This window comes from Podarcis erhardii (genome assembly GCF_964252035.2).
Source record: "Podarcis erhardii genome assembly, chromosome: 3".
Lineage (NCBI taxonomy): Eukaryota > Metazoa > Chordata > Lepidosauria > Squamata > Lacertidae > Podarcis > Podarcis erhardii.
The window spans coordinates 75950321-75970355 of NC_138507.1; the positions used below are offsets into that span (position 1 = coordinate 75950321).

A 20035-nucleotide genomic window follows, 5' to 3' on the forward strand; every position below is an offset into this window, starting at 1 on the left:
CTAGGGAGTGGATTTTGTTTGAGAGTTTGGCCTCTGTAAGCATGAATCTAGTGAATGGCAATTGCAAGAAGTCACTATGTGATGATAAAATGGGTCATCTGAATATACCCACAGAATACCTTTGGAAGATTTAACAATAATATGAATTCCTTTTACTGGAGATTATATGTATTTCTTCAATGTCAATCCACTGATATTACAAAAAAGGGCAACATTTGCAGCACATTATTACTGATTAGCTCTACTGAATTGGGGAAATTCATTTCTACAGGATGTTTCAATCGATAAGTTCTTTAGCGGAGTGGAAAAGTTGGATTAGTATGTGAGATAACTATCAAACGTGGCGGTTTGTTTTAATGCTGCACCTTACAAATGACTCTTCTGAAAACATCCTATGATTTAAAGCAAGAGGCAAGGGTGTAAAGTTGTTACTTTCATCTAGATAGACTTGAGAACATACAGCAATTTCTCCTATGGAGATCGGCTTTACTCTTACACCAGCTCTCGTTGCTGGAATTTGACCTGCCTTGTCTCTGTTATAGCTGAGTACTAACAAAATATTAGTTTAATCCTTCATGCCTACCTTCCTACATCCTAATCCCTAAGAATGTTTACAACGGAAATGACCACTTGCTTGGAGAGAGCAGAAAAACTGATGTTTAGTCATTTTTTGCATTTAGTTTATATACTGTTGGCATGGATATTTGTAAAAGGACATGCATCATAAGGCAACATTGTGTCAGAAGTTTGCATAACTCTGAAGATCACAAAGTCTGCTTTTATGTTCTGTAGCTTGGTTGGTATGATCAACGTTAACAATATGAGTGCAGGTAACAAATTATAATACAGGCAACTCCCCATTTATACAAGGGTTATGTTCCAAGGCACCACACGTTTAAGTGAAATAGTGTATATTTGAAATGCCATCAGAAAAGCCTGCAAACACCCCATTCTGCCCCCATCCCTTTTTGTGATTTTTATGGTCACTTCCAGGTTCAGTCCAATACACACATGCACAGCTGTGCACATATTGAAGGTGTGTAAATGGGAGGTTGCCTGTAATCCTGTATGTTAATAGCAACCTCATTTTCTGAGTGTGGATCCCTGTCCAGTAAAATCATAGAATCATAGAATCATAGAGTTGGAAGAGACCACAAGGGCCATCGAGTCCAACCCCCTGCCAAGCAGGAAACGCCATCAGAGTACTCCTGACATATGGTCGTCAAGCCTCTGCTTAAAGACCTCCAAAGAAGGAGACTCCACCACACTTCTTGGCAGCAAATTCCACTGTCGAACAGCTCTCACTGTCAGGAAGTTCCTCCTAATGTTTAGGTGGAATCTTTTTTCTTGTAGTTTGGAACCATTGCTCCATGTCCGCTTCTCTGGAGCAGCAGAAAACAACCTTTCTCCCTCCTCTATGTGACATCCTTTTATATATTTGAACATGGCTATCATATCACCCCGTAACCTCCTCTTCTCCAGGCTAAACATGCCCAGCTCCCTTAGCCGTTCCTCATAAGGCATCGTTTCCAGGCCTTTGACCATTTTGGTTGCCCTCCTCTGGACATGTTCCAGTTTGTCAGTGTCCTTCTTGAACTGTGGTGCCCAGAACTGGACACAGTACTCCAGGTGAGGTCTGACCAGAGCAGAATACAGTGGCACTATTACTTCCCTTGATCTAGATGCTATACTCCTACTGATGCAGCCCAGAATTGCATTGGCTTTTATAGCTGCCGCGTCACACTGTTGGCTCATGTCAAGTTTGTCATCACCCATGCTGAAGAAAGGCATCAGCCAGCTTGGGGAAATCCCATGGCTTGCCAAAATATAAAAATGGGACTCAATACAGCTCTGAGCATGGACAGTAGCCACAGGATGCTGGCTGACTTGTGGGAAATGAATGGGACAGGGAATGGGGTGTCTGAGAAGAAGGCACGGCTGGAACCCTAGACAGCAACACTTTCCACTGCAACAGATTCCACTTGTTGCAGGCTCCACATGTTCATTCATTCTTAAGTGCTGGGGGGGGGGGCGTAATAAGAGGCTGTATAGAATATAGAACTGAGAACCTCCCTGCAAGTTTACAATCTTAAGATTAGAATTCAATACAAAACAGGGGATTTATGCCTCATGATAAACTTGGGCCATCCCACATCATAAATCCAAAACTCCAGGGGAGTTGCATCTGTAAGACACCTCAGCAGTGTGCTCTGGGTGCAAGACACTTGCAGGTGTTGCCAAGAACACCCAAAACATGCATAAATGAACAAAATTGGCATTGTGCACCCCAAACTTAGCTTTCGGTCACCCCTGCACCATACATCCACATGTCCAGCAGAGTAGAAGAGGAGGCAGCATATGAACCAATGCACAAGCCGCTCTCAAGCATAGTTCTGTAGAAATTAATAATGCACCAGTTTGAGCTGCCCAAATGTGTCTGCTTGAAGTTTGAGCATGCATGCACTGACATGTATTATGACAAACTTGTAAGACTAGATACGCTCAGAACAAGGTAACTATAATCACTTAACAACTGAAATTTAGAGGTTTCTTGTGAGATTCGCATTAATGCTGTTAATATAAAGTAAGTTTGCACAGAATGCTGGTTGGGATGTTTCAAATAACTATATCAAAACATACAGTAAAGAGTTCCACCAGGCTGCAGTTTTATACCCACTCTCTAGAGAATAGATCCCATTTAATTCAGTGGGTATAAAAATATTCTGAGTAGAAATTGCTCTTTAACACGGAACATCACCACAAGAGAATAATCATGGAAGCCATCGAGATAGAGAAACACCCTCACAACATGAACAAGCGTGACGACACATCCCGCTTGCCAGACATCTGGAAATTAGCCCTCCCCACAAAAACTGACAACAGATCCAGAGGCACACAGAACGCCAACACCAATCAACCACACCAGACCCAAACCCAGACCCTCTCCACAGATGAATTACAGACACCATCCAGTAGCCAATCCATGGTGGCACCTCCGGATGCTGCACCCCCCTGCAATCCCTACACAGATCTGGCTGACACAAGCCACAAAACCACAGCTCGCCCCTATACACGAAGCCAAGCCAGAGCACAACTAAGTACAGTACAGCCATCTTCTCAGGAAAACTCTTCACAAAGTTCAAGAGGTCAAGACACAAAGACTTTAACAACTAATCCACACCTAATGACCCACCTAAGTGGTACTCAGGATATCACTCAAGAAATCACTCAAGATATCTCTCAAGTAATTAAGGAACAAAAGAAGAAAAGGCACACTAGCCTGGGAACTTCCTCTCTGCCCAGAACATTGGAGGCTATACACCACACCCCCTCTACAGTATTTATAGGAACTCAAACACTGAGATCCTGCTCTGTTCCAGTAACAAGAAGCCGAAAGCACCAGCCTGAAGATGACGAGTGAGACCTCGTCGAAACGTCGCCTAGACACCCCAACTTTTACACGGGAAGACACCCGAGGACACCAAAACCTGCATATTCTGAGTAGATATATATATTGGATGGCACTGTAGATATATATATTGGATGACACACAGACTATGTGATTGCTGCAGGTCTTATCACCTATTCCCTACTCTCGAGATATAGATGCTTCCAAAAATCATGTTCTGGAATGATATTTTCCCATCCCCTAAAATCGACCTGTTCCCTTCCGTGCGTTCCCTCCTTTAATATACAATACAGATTAAAATAATCAGATATAATTAATTAAAATAAAATTATAAAATATAATTAAGATAATCAAATATAATTTTACGCCCTTTGGATTCCAAATTTCCCTCCCCCCTTTCCCGGTTGCGTTCCCAATGTTCTTCAACGTCTGATGTCTTCCTGGAGCTCCCACATCTATCTAGGCCATAGTCCTTTACCAGTCATCTTTAATTTCGAATGTCCAATCTTGGAAGGAGTCTATCTCAAAAAGGCCCATTTCTTCCATCCAGATTTTTATATTTAGGAGTAAAAGCTCCAATTTTATTTCTTTAGACCTTTCAAATCTGGATGTCCCAAATGTTCCCACTTCCAACTTTGTCCAATTCTTGTTGTTCTTGTTGTTCTTGTTGGTCTCTCTCCTCCTTTTTTTTTTCTTTTTGTTTTTCCTGCTCTCCTGCACAAATGTTCTAATTCCAAAAGCTTCTAATTCCTCTGCAGAGGCTCTGTTATCCAGGAACAAAACATTATGCCAAGTCCCTTCCATTCTTCAATAGATAAATCTATTGTCTCCTTTAGTGTGTAGACCTCTGTAGACAAAATAGTGTTCCATTTCTGCAGTTTCCCAGGAGATAAAAAATTCTATTCAAGTTCCAAGCCAACAATACTTGTAATATCCCTCAGCTCCTCTAGGTGGATTGCAATAACTGAATTCCCTTCCAAATCACGCCCACCAGTCAAAATAACTTGTTATTCCTTGTTTTAAACAATTTATATCCAATTTATAACAAATGTAACCGGCAAAGTCCTCGTAACAAAGTTCTCTTTTTTGTTCTTCCGCTTTGACAGCTCTTTGACAGCTGTCAAAACCTCTCTTTCTCTTCTCCCGGTGCTCTCACAAATCGCTCCCTGGATTCCGGGGGGGGGGGGGGTTGCTTTTTAATTCAATTCCACTTTTCTCCTCCAGCTCAGTCTTATAATTTTCCATCGCGAAGTTAGTAACTTTGTCAAAATAGGGTTGCGCTCGATCTTAGTTGTCAAATCCTTTACTTTAACTCCTCTACGACGGGGGGGGGGGGCTGACTTCCTTTTTGCGCCTCCCCCGTTCGCTCCGAATTTTTTTTAAAAAAAATTATCCCCCTTTTTAGTCCAGGTTCCAATTACTCACGGGTTATTCTTTTAAGTCCAAATTTTCAATAGAAGAAGTCAGCGCTCTCCGTCGAATGGCATGCGGCTTCGCTTGGCAGGGGAAGCGGAGGACTCAAAGCACCACCACCCCCCCTGTCACCCGTTCCGCAGCCTTTAAAAAGGCTCCTTCGCGGGTCGGGGGGGCGCAAAAGGTGCCAGCCGAGTCACCATGTCCATGGGTTTCAGCGCCCATGGTTTTTGAGGGTCCCTGCGTCGCCGGCGCGGTAGGACCCAGCCCCTGCCGAGCAGGCTCCCTCCAGGAGGGAGTCCACCATTCGGCGATGGCGCCAACCCGGAAGTCCCCCGATTTCCCTCCCTCTTCTCTCACTGTGCACTCTAATATGCTCCATAGGATCAAGGGAACTCCCCAAAACAGATTTGGGAAGCACACGGGGATTGGAGGGAGGAAGTCTGTTACACAAGTGGAAGTTCCAGCACCAGCAAAAAGACTTTGTAGGATACAACCCTATTTAAACGTTTCCAGATGTGAACATTTAGAAATAAGTGTCTATTTTACATACAGATTAACACAACTGAAGTGCAGTGGATCATAGCATCACAGTGGAATGCAATTCAGATACATAATCCAACCTAATTAGTGTATATTGTTGTTTAAAGCAGTTTGGGGTATTATATGGGACACAGATGGCCTCACTTTCTAACCGGAACTACAAATAAAGTGTTGGGTTTTTTATAGAGAATGAATGTCTTCAGTAAGGTTGAAGGGGATGAAGGTCCAAAGTCCCGTACGTCCTTCACTTTGAAAATGCAAAAGTATATATATGTGCATTTCTGTTCTAAAAGACACATGGGAAATCCTGAATTACTACTAACACAAGCACAACTAACTATGCAATGTGCACATATGAAATTAGGCCATGGCATAATTTCAATGTGAAATTATGGTGTCTTTAAATCTTTCATATTGGGTTTTAGGGTTTGGGTTGTGCGGTGTTATTGTTTTTATATTGTATTGTATTGTTTAAATTTTTTTTCCTTCTCTTTTGTAATCTTTATAAACTGCCAATAAATATTATTTTTTTTATTAAAAAAAACATATTGGGGTGGGGGACTGCAGGGACAGGGTCCCAATACAGCCCTCCAAGTTTCTCTATCTGGTCTCCCCCCCCCAATGCCCTCCCCACTAAGACTCTGTCCCTGTTTGGCACCCTCAAGTGTTTTTGCCTTGAACTCCAATAACACCTTTTACTTGCCTGCATGGAGAACAGAGGTGTGTGTGTTTGTTTGTTTGTTTGTTTGTTTGTTTGTTTGTTTGTTTGTGTGTAGACTAGCCTACTGTGGTGTGTAGGGATACTGCAGTTGCAAGATTGCATTGAGCAGGCAGTAGGACTATAAGATCTCTAAGGTGCCTTACAACTCTAAAAGCCTATGATTCCATACCATTTTCCTAGTGAGTCTTTATGATTGTGAAAACAAGTTTAAACAGGCACCTGCACAACGGCTGGTGAAATCTCCAACTGGATGTGCTGCAGGGGGAGCTTAGTAGTTGCAATGGAGGCAGGGGACTAGGCTTCAGTGTTCCTTATTGCATTTCACTTGTTGCCTACAACCTGCCAACCTCTGCTATACAGATGCTCTTACACTCTCAGCAAACCTCTGATTGCTGCAACACGTTACACTTGGGGCTTCCTTTGAAAAGCGTTCAGAAACTACAGCTAGTGCAGAATTCAGCAGCCAATTGTTGACTGGAACCAGGTGGTCAAAGCATACAACACAGTTCTAGTCCAACTGCATTGGCTGTCAGTTTGGGACCCCAATATCTTAAGGACTGCATCTCTCCATCGGAACCTACCCAGATCCTGCTAATACCATCAGAGGTCCCTCTCTGTGTGCCCAACCTCTCCCCTACCACAAGAGGTGTGGTAGGTGGCAAGGCAAGAATTTTTCTGTGTATGTATGTAAAGCAAAACTCAATTAAAATTATTTAAAAAGAATGGGCTTGTCCAGTGTTGTCGCCATTTGTAGAATGTGTTTTCCAGGGAAACATGTCTGGCACTGTCATTGTCAATTTTCAGAAGCTAGGCAAAGCATTGTTGTTCACCTAGGCTTTTAAGTTGTTAAATAGGATCATACTAGAGTCTAATTTAGGGGTTTTATTTGGCAGGGTAGGCTTTGTCCCAGCAGTATTGTTGAATGAATACTTTTTACATAAAATGTGCACTTTTGTTGCAATTTCTTGATGTATTTGTTTTTTAAAAAGTTTGTTAATCCTGTTGCTTTGAGTCACTCTTTGTGTAGAAAGTGACAAATAAATGCTGGTGATGATTGTAATATCCCCATGGTTAGCAAGACCTGGATAAATTAGACAAATACATTTATTTTTACATAATTTAAAGTTACAGTATTGAGTTGGTTCAATCCTGCCTGCAAAGTTCTTGAAAATAATCAGCGTCTATTCGAAGGGCTGCAAGTATAGCTGTTACTTCCTCTTACTTCTGGCAGGGTGTTTGTACTGTCCTCCTAAGGTATCTGTTCAGTCCAGTCCTCTCCATAACTGGCTGGTGCCCTGGCTCATCCTAAAGGGGACTGGACTTCCACCCTTTCTCCAATCCCAAAACTGCCATTAACCACCTCCATGACCATAACTAGATATGAATCTCTTTAGATTTTTTTTTTAAGTCAGTGTACCCAAGCGGTATAAATAGCCTAAAGTGCGGCAGGGCCCATGGTGTATGGTAACTGTTCAGTGTAGTCTGGCAGCTAGCCAGACCCTTAGATATTTATCATCCTCTATATATAAAACTGATTTTGCACAGCATCTTGAATTGTAGAGAAAAAGGTTAGAAGCTCCCCTACCCCAATAACAAATTCCTTTGACGTCTCTCCTGATATGTTTCAGAGCTGATCTTGTACAAGGCTTTCAATAAGCCTTTCTCATACAATCTTGCATGGAAATAGACTTCACTGCGCTCCAGTCTACCTGACAGCCCCATTTAACTGGCATATATCTTGAGAACTGGTGTTGCCAGCCAGAAGGGAGAGGCCTAGGTTATCAGCCCAGTTCAGCCATGATTGTCTAGGGCACATCCTAATTCCTCATGTAAAACTGTTCTTCATATGTAAACATTGGTAAATATTGATTTAGTTCATACAGCTGGAGTTTAATAAACTGTTAATTAGTACAGATTAGACATGGCAATCTATACAAAACTTGCAGTGAAAGATCACATTTCAATATCCACACAGTCCAGTGAGGATAGAGTTATAAAATGGTTTTAAACTTGTTCCCTTCAATGTATACTGTATATTGTATTTTGTGAATGTGGTCCAACTATGCTGAGCTTTAGCAACTGATTAACACCTTGAACCAGCCTGCTAATTAATATGCTTTTCCTGTGATACCTCCCTGATCCTAATACTTAGAAGCAAATCACTGATTTCAGTAAAAAACATCCATCTGATGTCTTTGTTAGTAACGTGGCATTGTTTGCCACTGCAAACACAAGAGGTACAGTAATTCTGGGGTAGACAGGACAGATCAAAAGAGATTTTCTGTATGTGTCCTAATCCAATTTTAAACACTTTCCTGTAAAATAAACCCATTTGTTTCCATTCCTGTTCCCAATGTGATCTTAGAATCCTATACTGGAAGAATGCGAGTTCATGAAATGTGCCCTACATCGGATTAAAATTAACCCACAACAAAAGCGTGTGATCTTATGAATGAGCCCTAGACCACAATAATTGATCCTGAATGAAGGGATATGATACAAGAGCTCTAAAAAGTAGCATTAGTCTGAGAAAAAAGGGTGTGCTTGTTTATGTGGTTTCAGACAGGAGAGATGTGTTAGCGCCCGGATTTAAGAAAACGAAAAAACCAAAGTTACGCTCCTTAAGGCTGTAATCCTACCACACTAACCAGGGAATGAGTTCCTTCCCAGTAAGCATGCACAGGTTGACGCCAACCTTGTTCACACCTTGCACCAAACACAGGTACAAGCGTATGTGAAAGAATGTACACGTGAAGAAGTCGGTACAACTGTTTCTGTATGCAGGTTACACACTCATTGAATGCAACTGCGAACACCCTTACAGTAAAAAGTACTTGAGTTTAGCACGGGTCCAAACCTATCTTGGGCTCCCTGAACAGCTAAGGCGGCCCTGCTCCGAGTCCTGGCCCGCCCTGACTTACCTGGGAGTAAAGCCTATTGAACAAAGGAGGCCTGTTTGCTGGCCAATTCCCCTTCCCGCTCCGCAGGCGGGACGAGGCTGAGCGAGGGGGGTCCCAGAGCCGCTGCTGGCCAGCTCCTTCCCGGCGCGGCCGAGAGGGAAACGCGGCGGGCTGGGCAGGCGCGTAGGCCGCAGCCTCGCCTCCCCTCCCGCCCTCAGCCCCGGGCCGCTTCCTTCCTCCCCATTTTCCTTCCTTCCTCCCCTCCGTCCCGGGGCCTGCCTGCCCGGGCACCCCCCTCCCCGAGCCGGGGGCTTCTTTCTCCTTTCAGGGCATGGCGGCTCGGGGGACTATTTGGGACAGGAGCCCTCCTGGCCCGGGGGGCGGAGGAGGTCCCGGCCGGCAGACACTCCTTATACGGCCCGGCCCGTGTTACCTGGGCGCGGGCCAGGCGCTCCTTCTTTGGGCAGCCCCGCGGCAGCGCAAGGGGCCTGGGGGGCTCCGGCCAGGCCGCCCGGGCTCGCTCGGTGCCCGACACCCAAATATGGAGACATTCCTGTGGGTCGGCGGCAAGGGAGGGAAGAGCCCGGCCGGGAGCCTATATAAAACCCACCGGGCTTCCTCGCAAGCCCACCGAGCTGTAAGAGCTGGGAGAAGCAGCAACCGGAGCTAAGAGCCAGGAACCAACCCGAAGGTGAGGAGCGGGCGGGCGGGCGGGCAAGGGGGATGGATCCGGGCAGGACCACATGATGCGGGGGGAACTCCCAGCCACGCGGCCCCGGGGATACCCGGGAGAGGGAAGGTGGAGACATCGCAAAGCCAGCCCGGAAAGGAGGAAGCCTTCCAGCTCCTCTCCGGTGCAAAGCAGAAATGGGCAACAGGGAGCAGAAAACAGCTGCATCCAGCCTTCTCCGCCTGGCGTTCTTCAATTGCCACTGCTATTTAAAAAAAAAAAAAGTTTTTTTACATTAAATTATAAAAGAGATCCTGCCTGCATCCAGCCTTAGTTTAAACCAACCCGGGAGCAAGCTTTCAATTTATGCATAATCTCTCACTTGGCTTAGGCTGCTACTGAGACTTGTGAAGATTCTGACACACACGCTCATATTGTAAAATGGAATTATCCGTAGTCTGCAGAGTCCCACGGCAAGGATCTCTGAGATGCGGGCTCAGGGTTTGACTCTGCCACCCACGGAACTCTTGTGACTTTCAACAAGTCGCTGCTGGCACTTGGAGGGCACTCTGAAGGAGAGGGGAGGCTAGAACTGACAGCTGCCAAGTTATAAATTGCCTGGGATGAACAAATCCACTTCTCACTTGGAACATAACTGGTTCCATTGGTATTTATCATTAAATTAGAAGGCATTGCCTTGGCTTTGAAGGATCCAGCCCTTTTATTACCGTGTTTTATATTACTGAATGAATGGTAATTTTACTGAGTGTTAGGCACAGGGTGTTGAGCTACAAAGGACAGGAACCGTTTTATTTGAAGGATGATTCTGGGTTATTCTTTTTTAATCCTTTGCTTCCCTAATTCCTGAAGGTTTCATACACAGAGAAAGGGCTCACCCAGTTGGAAGCCTCTGTTACACCAACCCGCATTCTGTAGGGTGTAGCTAGTCCTGAAGAAAGTCAGGGGTCCCCTTGTCCCCAGGACAAAGGACAATCCATCATTTGCAGCACTATAGCTCAGAGTGGTTAGTGCTGCCTGGAAGTACAGGTATGCCCAGAAGGTTTCTCAAGGAAGCAAGCCTTCAAGCTTTTCCTTGCAAACCGTATATTCCACAAGGGAAAATATCCCCTATTTTGTGAGCTGTTGCACGCTGTGTCGTGCTGTTCAGATTGTGTGACAAGGTTTGGGTTATCTCCATTGAGATGTAAAATGGACCAACCTTATTCAACTTTGTCACTCTCTGAAAGTGCTAGTCACTTTAGACATGTGTCAAAAGTTTGGGGGTGATGCCTTTGCTAAAGCTCTTCAGCATACTTCTAATTCCAGGTACAAGAGCATAATACCTTGTATATTAGCATCTTAATATGGGGATCTAGAAGTGGGTGGCCTGCACATGTTTTAAGAGGGAGTTTGATTTAAATTTGATTTTTCAAAGTGTACAGCTCCAACCCTAACCACATTTACTATAGACCAAGTACCACTGAATTCAGTAGAGCTTCCTTCTTCAAAATGTGTTGGGTTGCATTGTAAAGCCTAACCTATTACTCTGGAAGTCACTGGAGACAAATGGGACTTCATCCTAGGTAAATGTGATTCAGTATCTCGACCCCAATAAGTTCATCTAACTGTGCTGAAGATTCAGCTGTTACTTGGTGTTTTAGTTTGCAGATCTTTATTAACAATAAAGTAAGCAGGTAACAATAAAGTAAGGGGAACAGAAAATAATCTACTTTGTGGCCAGCGTAAGAACTGCTTTCTCCAGATTGATGGCCTATACTCCCCCACCATGGGGGAAACCCCCCTGTCAGACTTCCATAGATAAGAATTCTGCCTGTAGCCGCTAAGCTTTTGTGAGTGGATGCCTGCTGCCTGGTTGCCTCTTGTGAACTCTTCTTGCTTCTGCTTCATCTCTAGAAAGCCGACACCATGTGTGATGAGGATGAGACCACCGCGCTCGTATGCGACAACGGCTCCGGCCTGGTGAAGGCTGGCTTCGCCGGGGATGATGCCCCCAGGGCTGTGTTCCCCTCCATTGTTGGCCGCCCACGTCATCAGGTATCTTAGCCTCTTCTGCCAGCCATGCCCCTCTCCAGCTATAGGCAGGTTGAGACATGGCGACAACTGTTAGAAAAATTCCCATTCTCCTGGACCCTGAGTGGGACTGAGGAAATAATATATATGTGAGATGGGCCACAGCATTTCTCTTTTCTTTCCCCCACTCCCAATTGGACTTCCTAGGATTAGAAAGATTAAGTCTACAATTCTGTTAATTCTTACTTGGGTGTATGTACCACAGAATTCTACAGAATACAAACGTCAATAGAGCTGTGGCATTCAGTTTATGGACTTCCCAGGGGCATAAGTCTTTTGAAATAGGGATATCAACAAAATGATTGCCCTAGTAAGCATTTTTTATTTGAAATGTGGGGTGTGTCCATCATAGCCTATGAGCTTATACTATCTCTGAAACAGAATAGGAATACATTAAGGGGAAATCAGCTGTTCTTAGCAGTCTGTTACAATGTTCCCTATTTTCCTAAGAAAAGGATAGAGTTTTGTTTGTTGGTCCCCTAAATATATTCTATACAGCTGCTGCTGGGTGTTTCCTTCCTGCACCTTGTACTTTATTCTCTGTTGTGAAGGAAAGGTCTTAGGGCCTTGGTAGGAATAGCTTATAGCTCTTTGCTTAGTGTAGAGGACAGCAATTAGGTTGTCATGATCCACTTCCTCAGCCCTAAGAAGATGCTGAGAGCTTTTCCCACTTCCTTCCTAGGGTGTCATGGTGGGTATGGGTCAAAAAGACTCCTACGTAGGGGATGAAGCTCAGAGCAAGAGAGGTATCCTGACCCTGAAGTACCCCATTGAGCATGGCATCATCACCAACTGGGATGACATGGAGAAGATCTGGCATCACACCTTCTACAATGAGCTCCGTGTGGCCCCTGAGGAGCACCCCACCCTGCTCACTGAGGCCCCCCTCAACCCCAAGGCCAACCGTGAAAAGATGACCCAAATCATGTTTGAGACCTTCAACGTCCCTGCCATGTATGTGGCTATCCAGGCTGTGCTGTCCCTCTACGCTTCTGGCCGTACCACTGGTGAGTGACAGGACCAGAAATGGAGAAGAGAAAAGGAAGGGTGTCCAGGGAACACTGCTAGTGCAAGCAGAGGACGAGAGAGAGAGAGACAGCTACTTGTAGTCCAACTACGATAGGGAGTGCCCAGTCACTGATGTGGGTTTAGGTACACAGGAGACTGCCTTGTGCTGAATCAGGCCACTGGCTCTTCTCGGTTAGTATCATCTGTGAGAACAAGATGCTGGACCAGATGGGCCTTTGGCCTCATCCAGCAGAGCTCTCTTGATGTTCTTACATAGACTGGCATCAGGATAACAGTCATTGTACAGTAGTCTGCTGCTACAGTAGTCTGCTGCTGAGTCTCCTACATGCCTTTACTGGCACTAAGACCGTCAAGAAAAGGAAGAAACTAGCCACTGGCATGAACAGTTCAGTGATGGAGGCCCCCTACACACCTAGCCATTAGCTAGGATGCCCACTAAGGAGGGAGAACACTTGTCTGCTAGCACTGCCTGTGATGCCTGGCAATCTCTCATCTAGATGTCAGCAAGGTCCCATTCCTCCCTTGCCTGTGTGTCCCGTATCAACCTGACGCAGCAAGCAGGTGTTACAGCCTCCTTTGCTAACTTTCACACCCATTTCTTGTTTCCATAGGTATTGTGCTGGACTCCGGCGATGGTGTCACCCACAACGTGCCCATCTATGAGGGTTATGCTCTGCCCCATGCCATCATGCGTTTGGACCTGGCTGGCCGGGACCTCACTGACTACCTGATGAAGATCCTGACTGAGAGAGGCTACTCTTTTGTCACCACCGGTAAGGAGCGCAGCCTCTCCAGCCCTCAGCCTTTGCGCCAGCGTTTGACTTACACCTCCTCACCCTGATTTAGAACCATCAATGCCCTTTGCTCCGACAGGCCCTCGGCTCCTTAATACACTAGCAGAGGCCTTTGAGTAATTTCTAGGAAGCCGAGCTTTGCTTCTGGTCATCAAGTAGAGGATGAGCATGGAGGCTGATGCCAGGCTCTGATGCCAGGCTTTAAAATCCACAGCCAGCCCATCTCATGTTATTGGCCTCATTCATAAAAAGTGTAGGCTAGACTTTCTAGCCCACGTTCTCCCTCTTGTGGCAGATTTTTAAATGTTTGAAAACTGAGCTTCAGTTTGATGTACAAGGTGCTGTGCCCGTAATTTTATTATGTGCCTATTGGCTGTTCTCCCCTCCTGGGCGGGATTCTCCTTTGGCAGGCTGCTAAATTCTTTCTCTTCTCTCTTGCTAGCTGAGCGTGAGATTGTCCGTGACATCAAGGAAAAGCTGTGCTACGTGGCTCTGGACTTTGAGAATGAGATGGCTACCGCTGCCTCCTCCTCCTCCCTGGAAAAGAGCTATGAATTGCCTGATGGGCAGGTCATCACCATTGGCAATGAACGTTTCCGTTGCCCAGAAACCCTTTTCCAGCCATCTTTCATTGGTATGTATCTCTCTGTTGAGTGTCCTCGCCACTGACCTCTCTTCTATGAAGAATTCTTTGTGTGCCTGTGGTGCGAGTGGCTTCCTTCACTTTTCTGTTCCTTCACCTTCCCTATGCCACCAGGTATGGAATCTGCTGGTATTCATGAGACAACCTACAACAGCATCATGAAGTGCGATATTGACATCAGAAAGGACCTGTACGCCAACAATGTCATGTCTGGTGGTACCACCATGTATCCCGGTATTGCTGACCGCATGCAGAAGGAAATCACCGCTCTGGCTCCCAGCACAATGAAGATCAAGGTGGGCTTAATTCCATGCATTACTGAATCACAACTCGTATGCATTAGGCATACAGGAGAGGGAGACCTAATGCTTAGGGCAATTGCATGCTTTTGATCATAGTGCTTTCGAAGGCATCTCCATGCAAGAACATGAGAAATAGGAGAACAGAATTTAATCACCTTGAGAGGGCCACTCTTACATGGCTCACCCTGTTCTCTGCTTGTACAATCATTACAATACAAACAATGCCACCTAAGTAACTGGGTTTTTAACACAGTATTAGAGGTGTTGCTAGGAGCTACATCTGGGAATGTGGAGGGCCATGCCTTATTGTATGAGGACTGGATTAGTATTCCTGTATAACTTCAGGTGTAGACCTTTTCCCAGTACCCAAATGGTGGGAGGTGGTGCCACTGCTTATAAAGGATGCTGCTGTCTAGGACACCTTTTGCAGAGTTCTTCTGTCATTATCTAGGGACTCCTGTATCTCCCCCGCCCTCCCCCCACTTGCCAACTGAATCATTCCTTTTCTTCTTGCAGATCATTGCCCCACCTGAGCGTAAGTACTCCGTCTGGATCGGTGGCTCCATCCTGGCTTCCCTGTCCACCTTCCAACAGATGTGGATCACAAAACAGGAATACGATGAAGCCGGCCCATCCATTGTCCACCGTAAATGCTTCTAAACATGTTTACAAAAAAAAAGGATCATTATTATTACTTGGTTACTACTCTCAGGATGACGACATTGTGAGTTGCAGGCTGTTGAACACCTGCAACAGCCACCTCAACGTTCTATTTTGTAACAATGTCTTTGTTGCTGTTGCTGCAGACGCCATGTGACACTGAGTGTATGTAAAGTGTACATAAAATTAATTTATTTTACCTCATTTTGTTATTTTTCAAACCAAGCCCTGTGGAAGGAAACCAAAAACAAAAAAATACTTCAAGAAGCATTAAATCATCAGTCATTCTGTCATGCCCCAATGCAGCTGGCTTTGTGTGATTTATTGCTCTCAAATGCTGTGGGTTGTGCTATTTCAAGCCTTCTGGCTTTTTTTTCTTTCAAGTAGTTGCAATACATAAATGGGATGGGGAGGTGCTTTAAAAAGGGAACCCATATGATAATGATTTGGGATTCTATAAAGAGACTTTGATTTCCAGAAATCCACACACACAGTTTCTGTGAAGAGGGTATGCTTAAAATATACACAGAGCTACTATTACAGATGGCTTGGTCAGACTGAGTGATTAACCCCAGGTCACCCAGTGATAGCTAAGCAGGGATTTTAATTAATATTCAAATCTCATGCTCTCAGTCTGTACCACACTGGCTCTCGGGAGTGTTGATGGAAAGAGGAAATTCTTTCTAAATAAGAAAAATAATTTCAGTTGCATTCTTGTGTTTCTAAAGAAACCTAGTTTCTGTCCTCACAATCAAGTTTTACAAAGATGCATAACATTCATAACAGACCCAGTTGTTTCCTTGCATTGTACGAACTCCATAACAAGATAAAAGTTGTTTTCCTGCAGAATTCAGAGGCACTGTTTAAGGATATCCACAACTGCCTTATTACTAATTCAGACTAATGGCCCATATTCTTGCCTATCTGTATTGCTGGAGAGTTTCCACCAAAGATCTGTCCAAGAGTCCTGCTATGCGAGATCCTTTAGCTAGAGATGCCTGGAATTAAACCTGAGATATTACATATGCAAAACATGTGCTGTGCCACTCAGCTATGGCTCCTTCAATTACTGGGTGTCAAACCTAACTGAGCCAAGGACCTAAAATACCTCGGAGGGCAGGACAGATTAGCACAGCACACTTGGTGTGCAAAGGGACTTGCAGCTCCCAGCTGTTCTTTTCTTTACCATTCCCTCTAAAGGAATTGCATTAGATTCTCACTAATGTTTTCTGGGCTACCACTCAGTTGGAAAGAGTCTGAAGGTCATCTGGTCCATTTTACTTCAGCCAAAAGCCTGCCACATCCCAAGGGCTCAGAGCAGGTTACAGTGTGGTATCATAAAACCATTTCCTGTTTGGAAGACCTGCAGTCTAAAGGAGTTTAAAACAGAAATCACTTGCACTTTGGGCTTTACTAAAGGGAAACTCCTTCCTGACCTGACAGCCCAGCCCTCCATTTCCATCATTCCCATTCTCTGGATTCTTAGAAGCATTTCCATCCTCCCCGAGGCAGCGCAAACTTGCCTGTCCTTTGTACCTTTTCATCTCACCCATCCACCTACCTCGCTCTTGCACACACACCCCTCTTGGCAAAGCCTGGTATAATCTAAACCTGTCTTGGCTTCCCAAATCACATCCCACACATGGATCTGTGACTGACCATCCATAGATGGCTGGGGCCCACCACTACCTTCAACATCTTCCAAGCAGGTAAAACAGGCTTTGAAGCATCCACAGGGAAGCACAAAGATGGACTGAGCCCAGGTGGCAGCAACCAGACTTGCGGAGCCTTCGCAGAAATCCCGCTCCCATCTTCCTTCCAGGGCAAGTGGGCAGTCCTTGCATGGTGATGGGATCCCTGGCAGCTTAGCCCCACTGTATGTCAAAAGCAGAGAGCAGGTGCAGACCAGAGGCCCCTTGCCAGAGGAGACTAACACAAGGACACATTCAGTAAAACAAGCTCAGATCATCAGGCTTGGTAATGAATCAAGCCAGCTTTCTCAGATGCCTTGCTGGAAATGCTGCAAACGACAGATGTCTCGATGACACAGGGTGGGAAAGGTGATACTTTCGCAAGGCTGTGCGCCTTTTGCTCTCTTTTCAGCAACAGTGGGAGCAGTTGCAGAAGCTGGACGGGATTCCTCCCGTACAAGCCCCACACAGAACCTCGGGAGCAAGAAACAAGAACAAAAGCCGACCTCTTCTGCAGTTCATAGAATTGTAGAGAGTTGGAAGGGACCCAAAGTGTCATCTGTTCCAAACCCCTGCAAAGCCCCTCCATTGAAACCCATGCAGGAGATGTTCCCAGTGACTTGCGTCCTTTATTCTTGGGGTGGGTGTGAAATAAGTAGATCTAGCCCATGGGTCCTCCTCATCTGACCTACTTTCCCCAACCCGTGGCAATTTAGCTTAAACAACAGCTTCCCATTGGAGCCAGCAGGAATTTTAATGGGGGAGTGGAGCTCAAGAGGAACCCTCCAGTGCTGAAAATAGAATGAAAAAAGAAAAACTCCTGGTGGCTTCAACGGGAGGCTGTTTTCAAGCCCAGTTGCGTCAGAGGGGAACATTTGGGAGGGGGAGGGTCACAGCTGGGGGAAAAGTTTGTGCATTCTTGGGAAGCAACATACAGTGTAAACCGATGCCGGTGACAGATAATGGAATGTGATTCTATTAACCGGGCAACACGTACGTCAGACAAGCTGACCTTGGCAAACTGGAAGGGAACAGAACTGAGGAATTTGGTGCTTCACAATAATACAGGGCAATTGTAAGGATTGCAAGAAGAAAATGCATGGGAAGTGCTTTGAACACTTGAAAGCTCTATACAAATATAACGATAATGACTGCTGTTACTATTCCTACTATTTCTGAGTTTTACTAGGGTGTCCCATTCTCCTATATCACAGGGCTGATATGAGCGCCAAATGTCTCTTCCTAGGCTTCAGAGAATTTACAGGCTGAACTTGGTGAAGACCTATTTATCCAGCTTGGAACAAAAAACAGAAATGTTTTCATTTGTTTCTGGGGATGTGCAGAGAGTGGGCACCTGTTGTATGTTGACAGGCCTGCTATTCCACAGAACAGGGGCAGCCCTGCTTCTGGGATCTTTGGAACACGCAGGAGAAACCCTCCTGCAGACCACAGGGCTCTTCTCTAAAGTATTCCAAGAGTGCTTTGCAAATATATGCCACCGGCTTCCCGTCAACATGCGGAATGCTTATTTCACAAGTCAGATATAGCAAGGCGGCAGGGCTTTTAAAAATAGAGAGGCCTGGCTTGCAGACCATAAAATGCAGCTCCCAAGGAAAGCTGCCCAGGAGGTTCTTGCTTGCCTGCCGCCTGCTTTCAAAATTTCATTGTGCAAATCTTCACATTATCCGGATAGTTGCCGTACATCCAGCGCACGTGTAAATCCATCCTATTTCAGGGAGCAATGTCTTCAGAATCAGACCCTGCTTGCCCCTCTCAGTTTGGCTTACCCCTTTCTTGTGGCCCCAGACTTCCTTGAAGTCAACCTGTGCTTATTGGTGGACCATAGAACTTCATAATCTCCCTGCTATTCCTATCACCCTTCCTGAGTCTGGAGGGCATTGCTGGTTGAAGGGATATATATATGGAAAGGATGGAAGGTGCCTTCAGCCCAGTGCCTTTCTTCTTGGAAAAAAAAACGGTGCTGGTACTCACCATGAAGTTGTTACAGTGAGTGCCAGACTTTTAACCAGCGCTTTGCTTCTGGGGGGGGGGGGAGGTGCCAGTACTGCATCCCCCAGAAAAAAGCACTGGTGGTGGTTATTGGGATGGTAGCATGGAAGGCTAACAGTGGCTGGAGCCAGAGCCAAGGACAGGCAAGCAAAGTAGTTCTTGGTGGGGGTTTTTTGTCCCCATGCTCCTCCCTGCTGTGTTCTGCAAGGAAAATCTGGAGACTAAGAAGGAGCCACCCCTTGGACCGGTTGTGTGTAAGAAGGCAGGCGGTTTGGGGTTGCCTGAGGCTGAACGGATCAGCTTCCACTGCGTGCAACATTTATGGAGGGTGCACAGGTCAGTGGCAGAAGGACCTACTTGCATTCAGAAGGCCCTGAGTTCAGCTTCTGACACCTCCAATTGAAATGATCAGAGTTGGCTTCATCAGGACCAGGAGGAGCAAATCGCATCGCCTGTTACAAGATCCATTTAGAAACAAACCAGCGCCCACGCTGAGCAAGTGTACGCACTACGGATGAATTCAGCATAGCACTAAGGAGATCGTTCTGTCAACATAAGAATTCTGCTTGACTGGCAAAACGATCTCCCCTTTCCTCTCTCTTCCACGCTGTTCTGGGGGTTCCCACAACCTTCCAGAGCAGATGGGGGGGCGTGCGTGTGGCTGCACTGGGAGAGGAGAGTAAGGGGAAGCTCCATTGTGCTAGGAACAGTCCTTGGGCTAACATTCACTAACGGAACTGAGTAGCCGAATCTGGCCCTATACCTTTAAAGTCTAGTTGAAACACACTGCCCACCTCAGAGAATTCTGGGCACTGGGCACACTCCTCTCTTGTTTGCCAAGGCAGTTTGTTAAGGGTTGCTGGGAATTGTAGCTCTACGGGGAATAAGCTACAGTGCCCAGAATTCTTTGCAGGGGAGGAATGTTTCTTGAATGTGCTTTAAAGTTATAGTGCGTATATGCAGCCTGAGTCTCCAGGATAGGGAAACAGCCTCTATGGAAACCAATAGGCCGTAAGTTGAAATCTAAGGCTCTTCTGGGATATTAGCTTGAATAAAAAGGAATTTACCACATACAAAGGCTCTAAGCTCCTGAACTTTCTGCTGGGCCACTGTTTAGCTGGAGGTCTCAAGTCTTCTTTGCACAAGGGAATTCTATATG

At 45.6% G+C, this 20035-nt stretch overlaps 1 protein-coding gene across 1 annotated transcript; it reads left to right on the forward strand.

Moving 5' to 3' along the window:
* Nucleotides 1–9517: 9517 nt before the first annotated feature.
* Nucleotides 9518–15476, forward strand: ACTA1 (actin alpha 1, skeletal muscle). Its single transcript, XM_081855871.1, has 7 exons — nt 9518–9677; nt 11571–11711; nt 12430–12754; nt 13388–13549; nt 14013–14204; nt 14328–14509; nt 15032–15476. Exons 2-7 carry the CDS (start codon nt 11583–11585, stop codon nt 15173–15175), a joined length of 1134 nt encoding a protein of 377 aa, XP_081711997.1. The 5' UTR covers nt 9518–9677; nt 11571–11582; the 3' UTR covers nt 15176–15476.
* The last annotated feature ends 4559 nt before the right edge of the window (nt 15477–20035 follow it).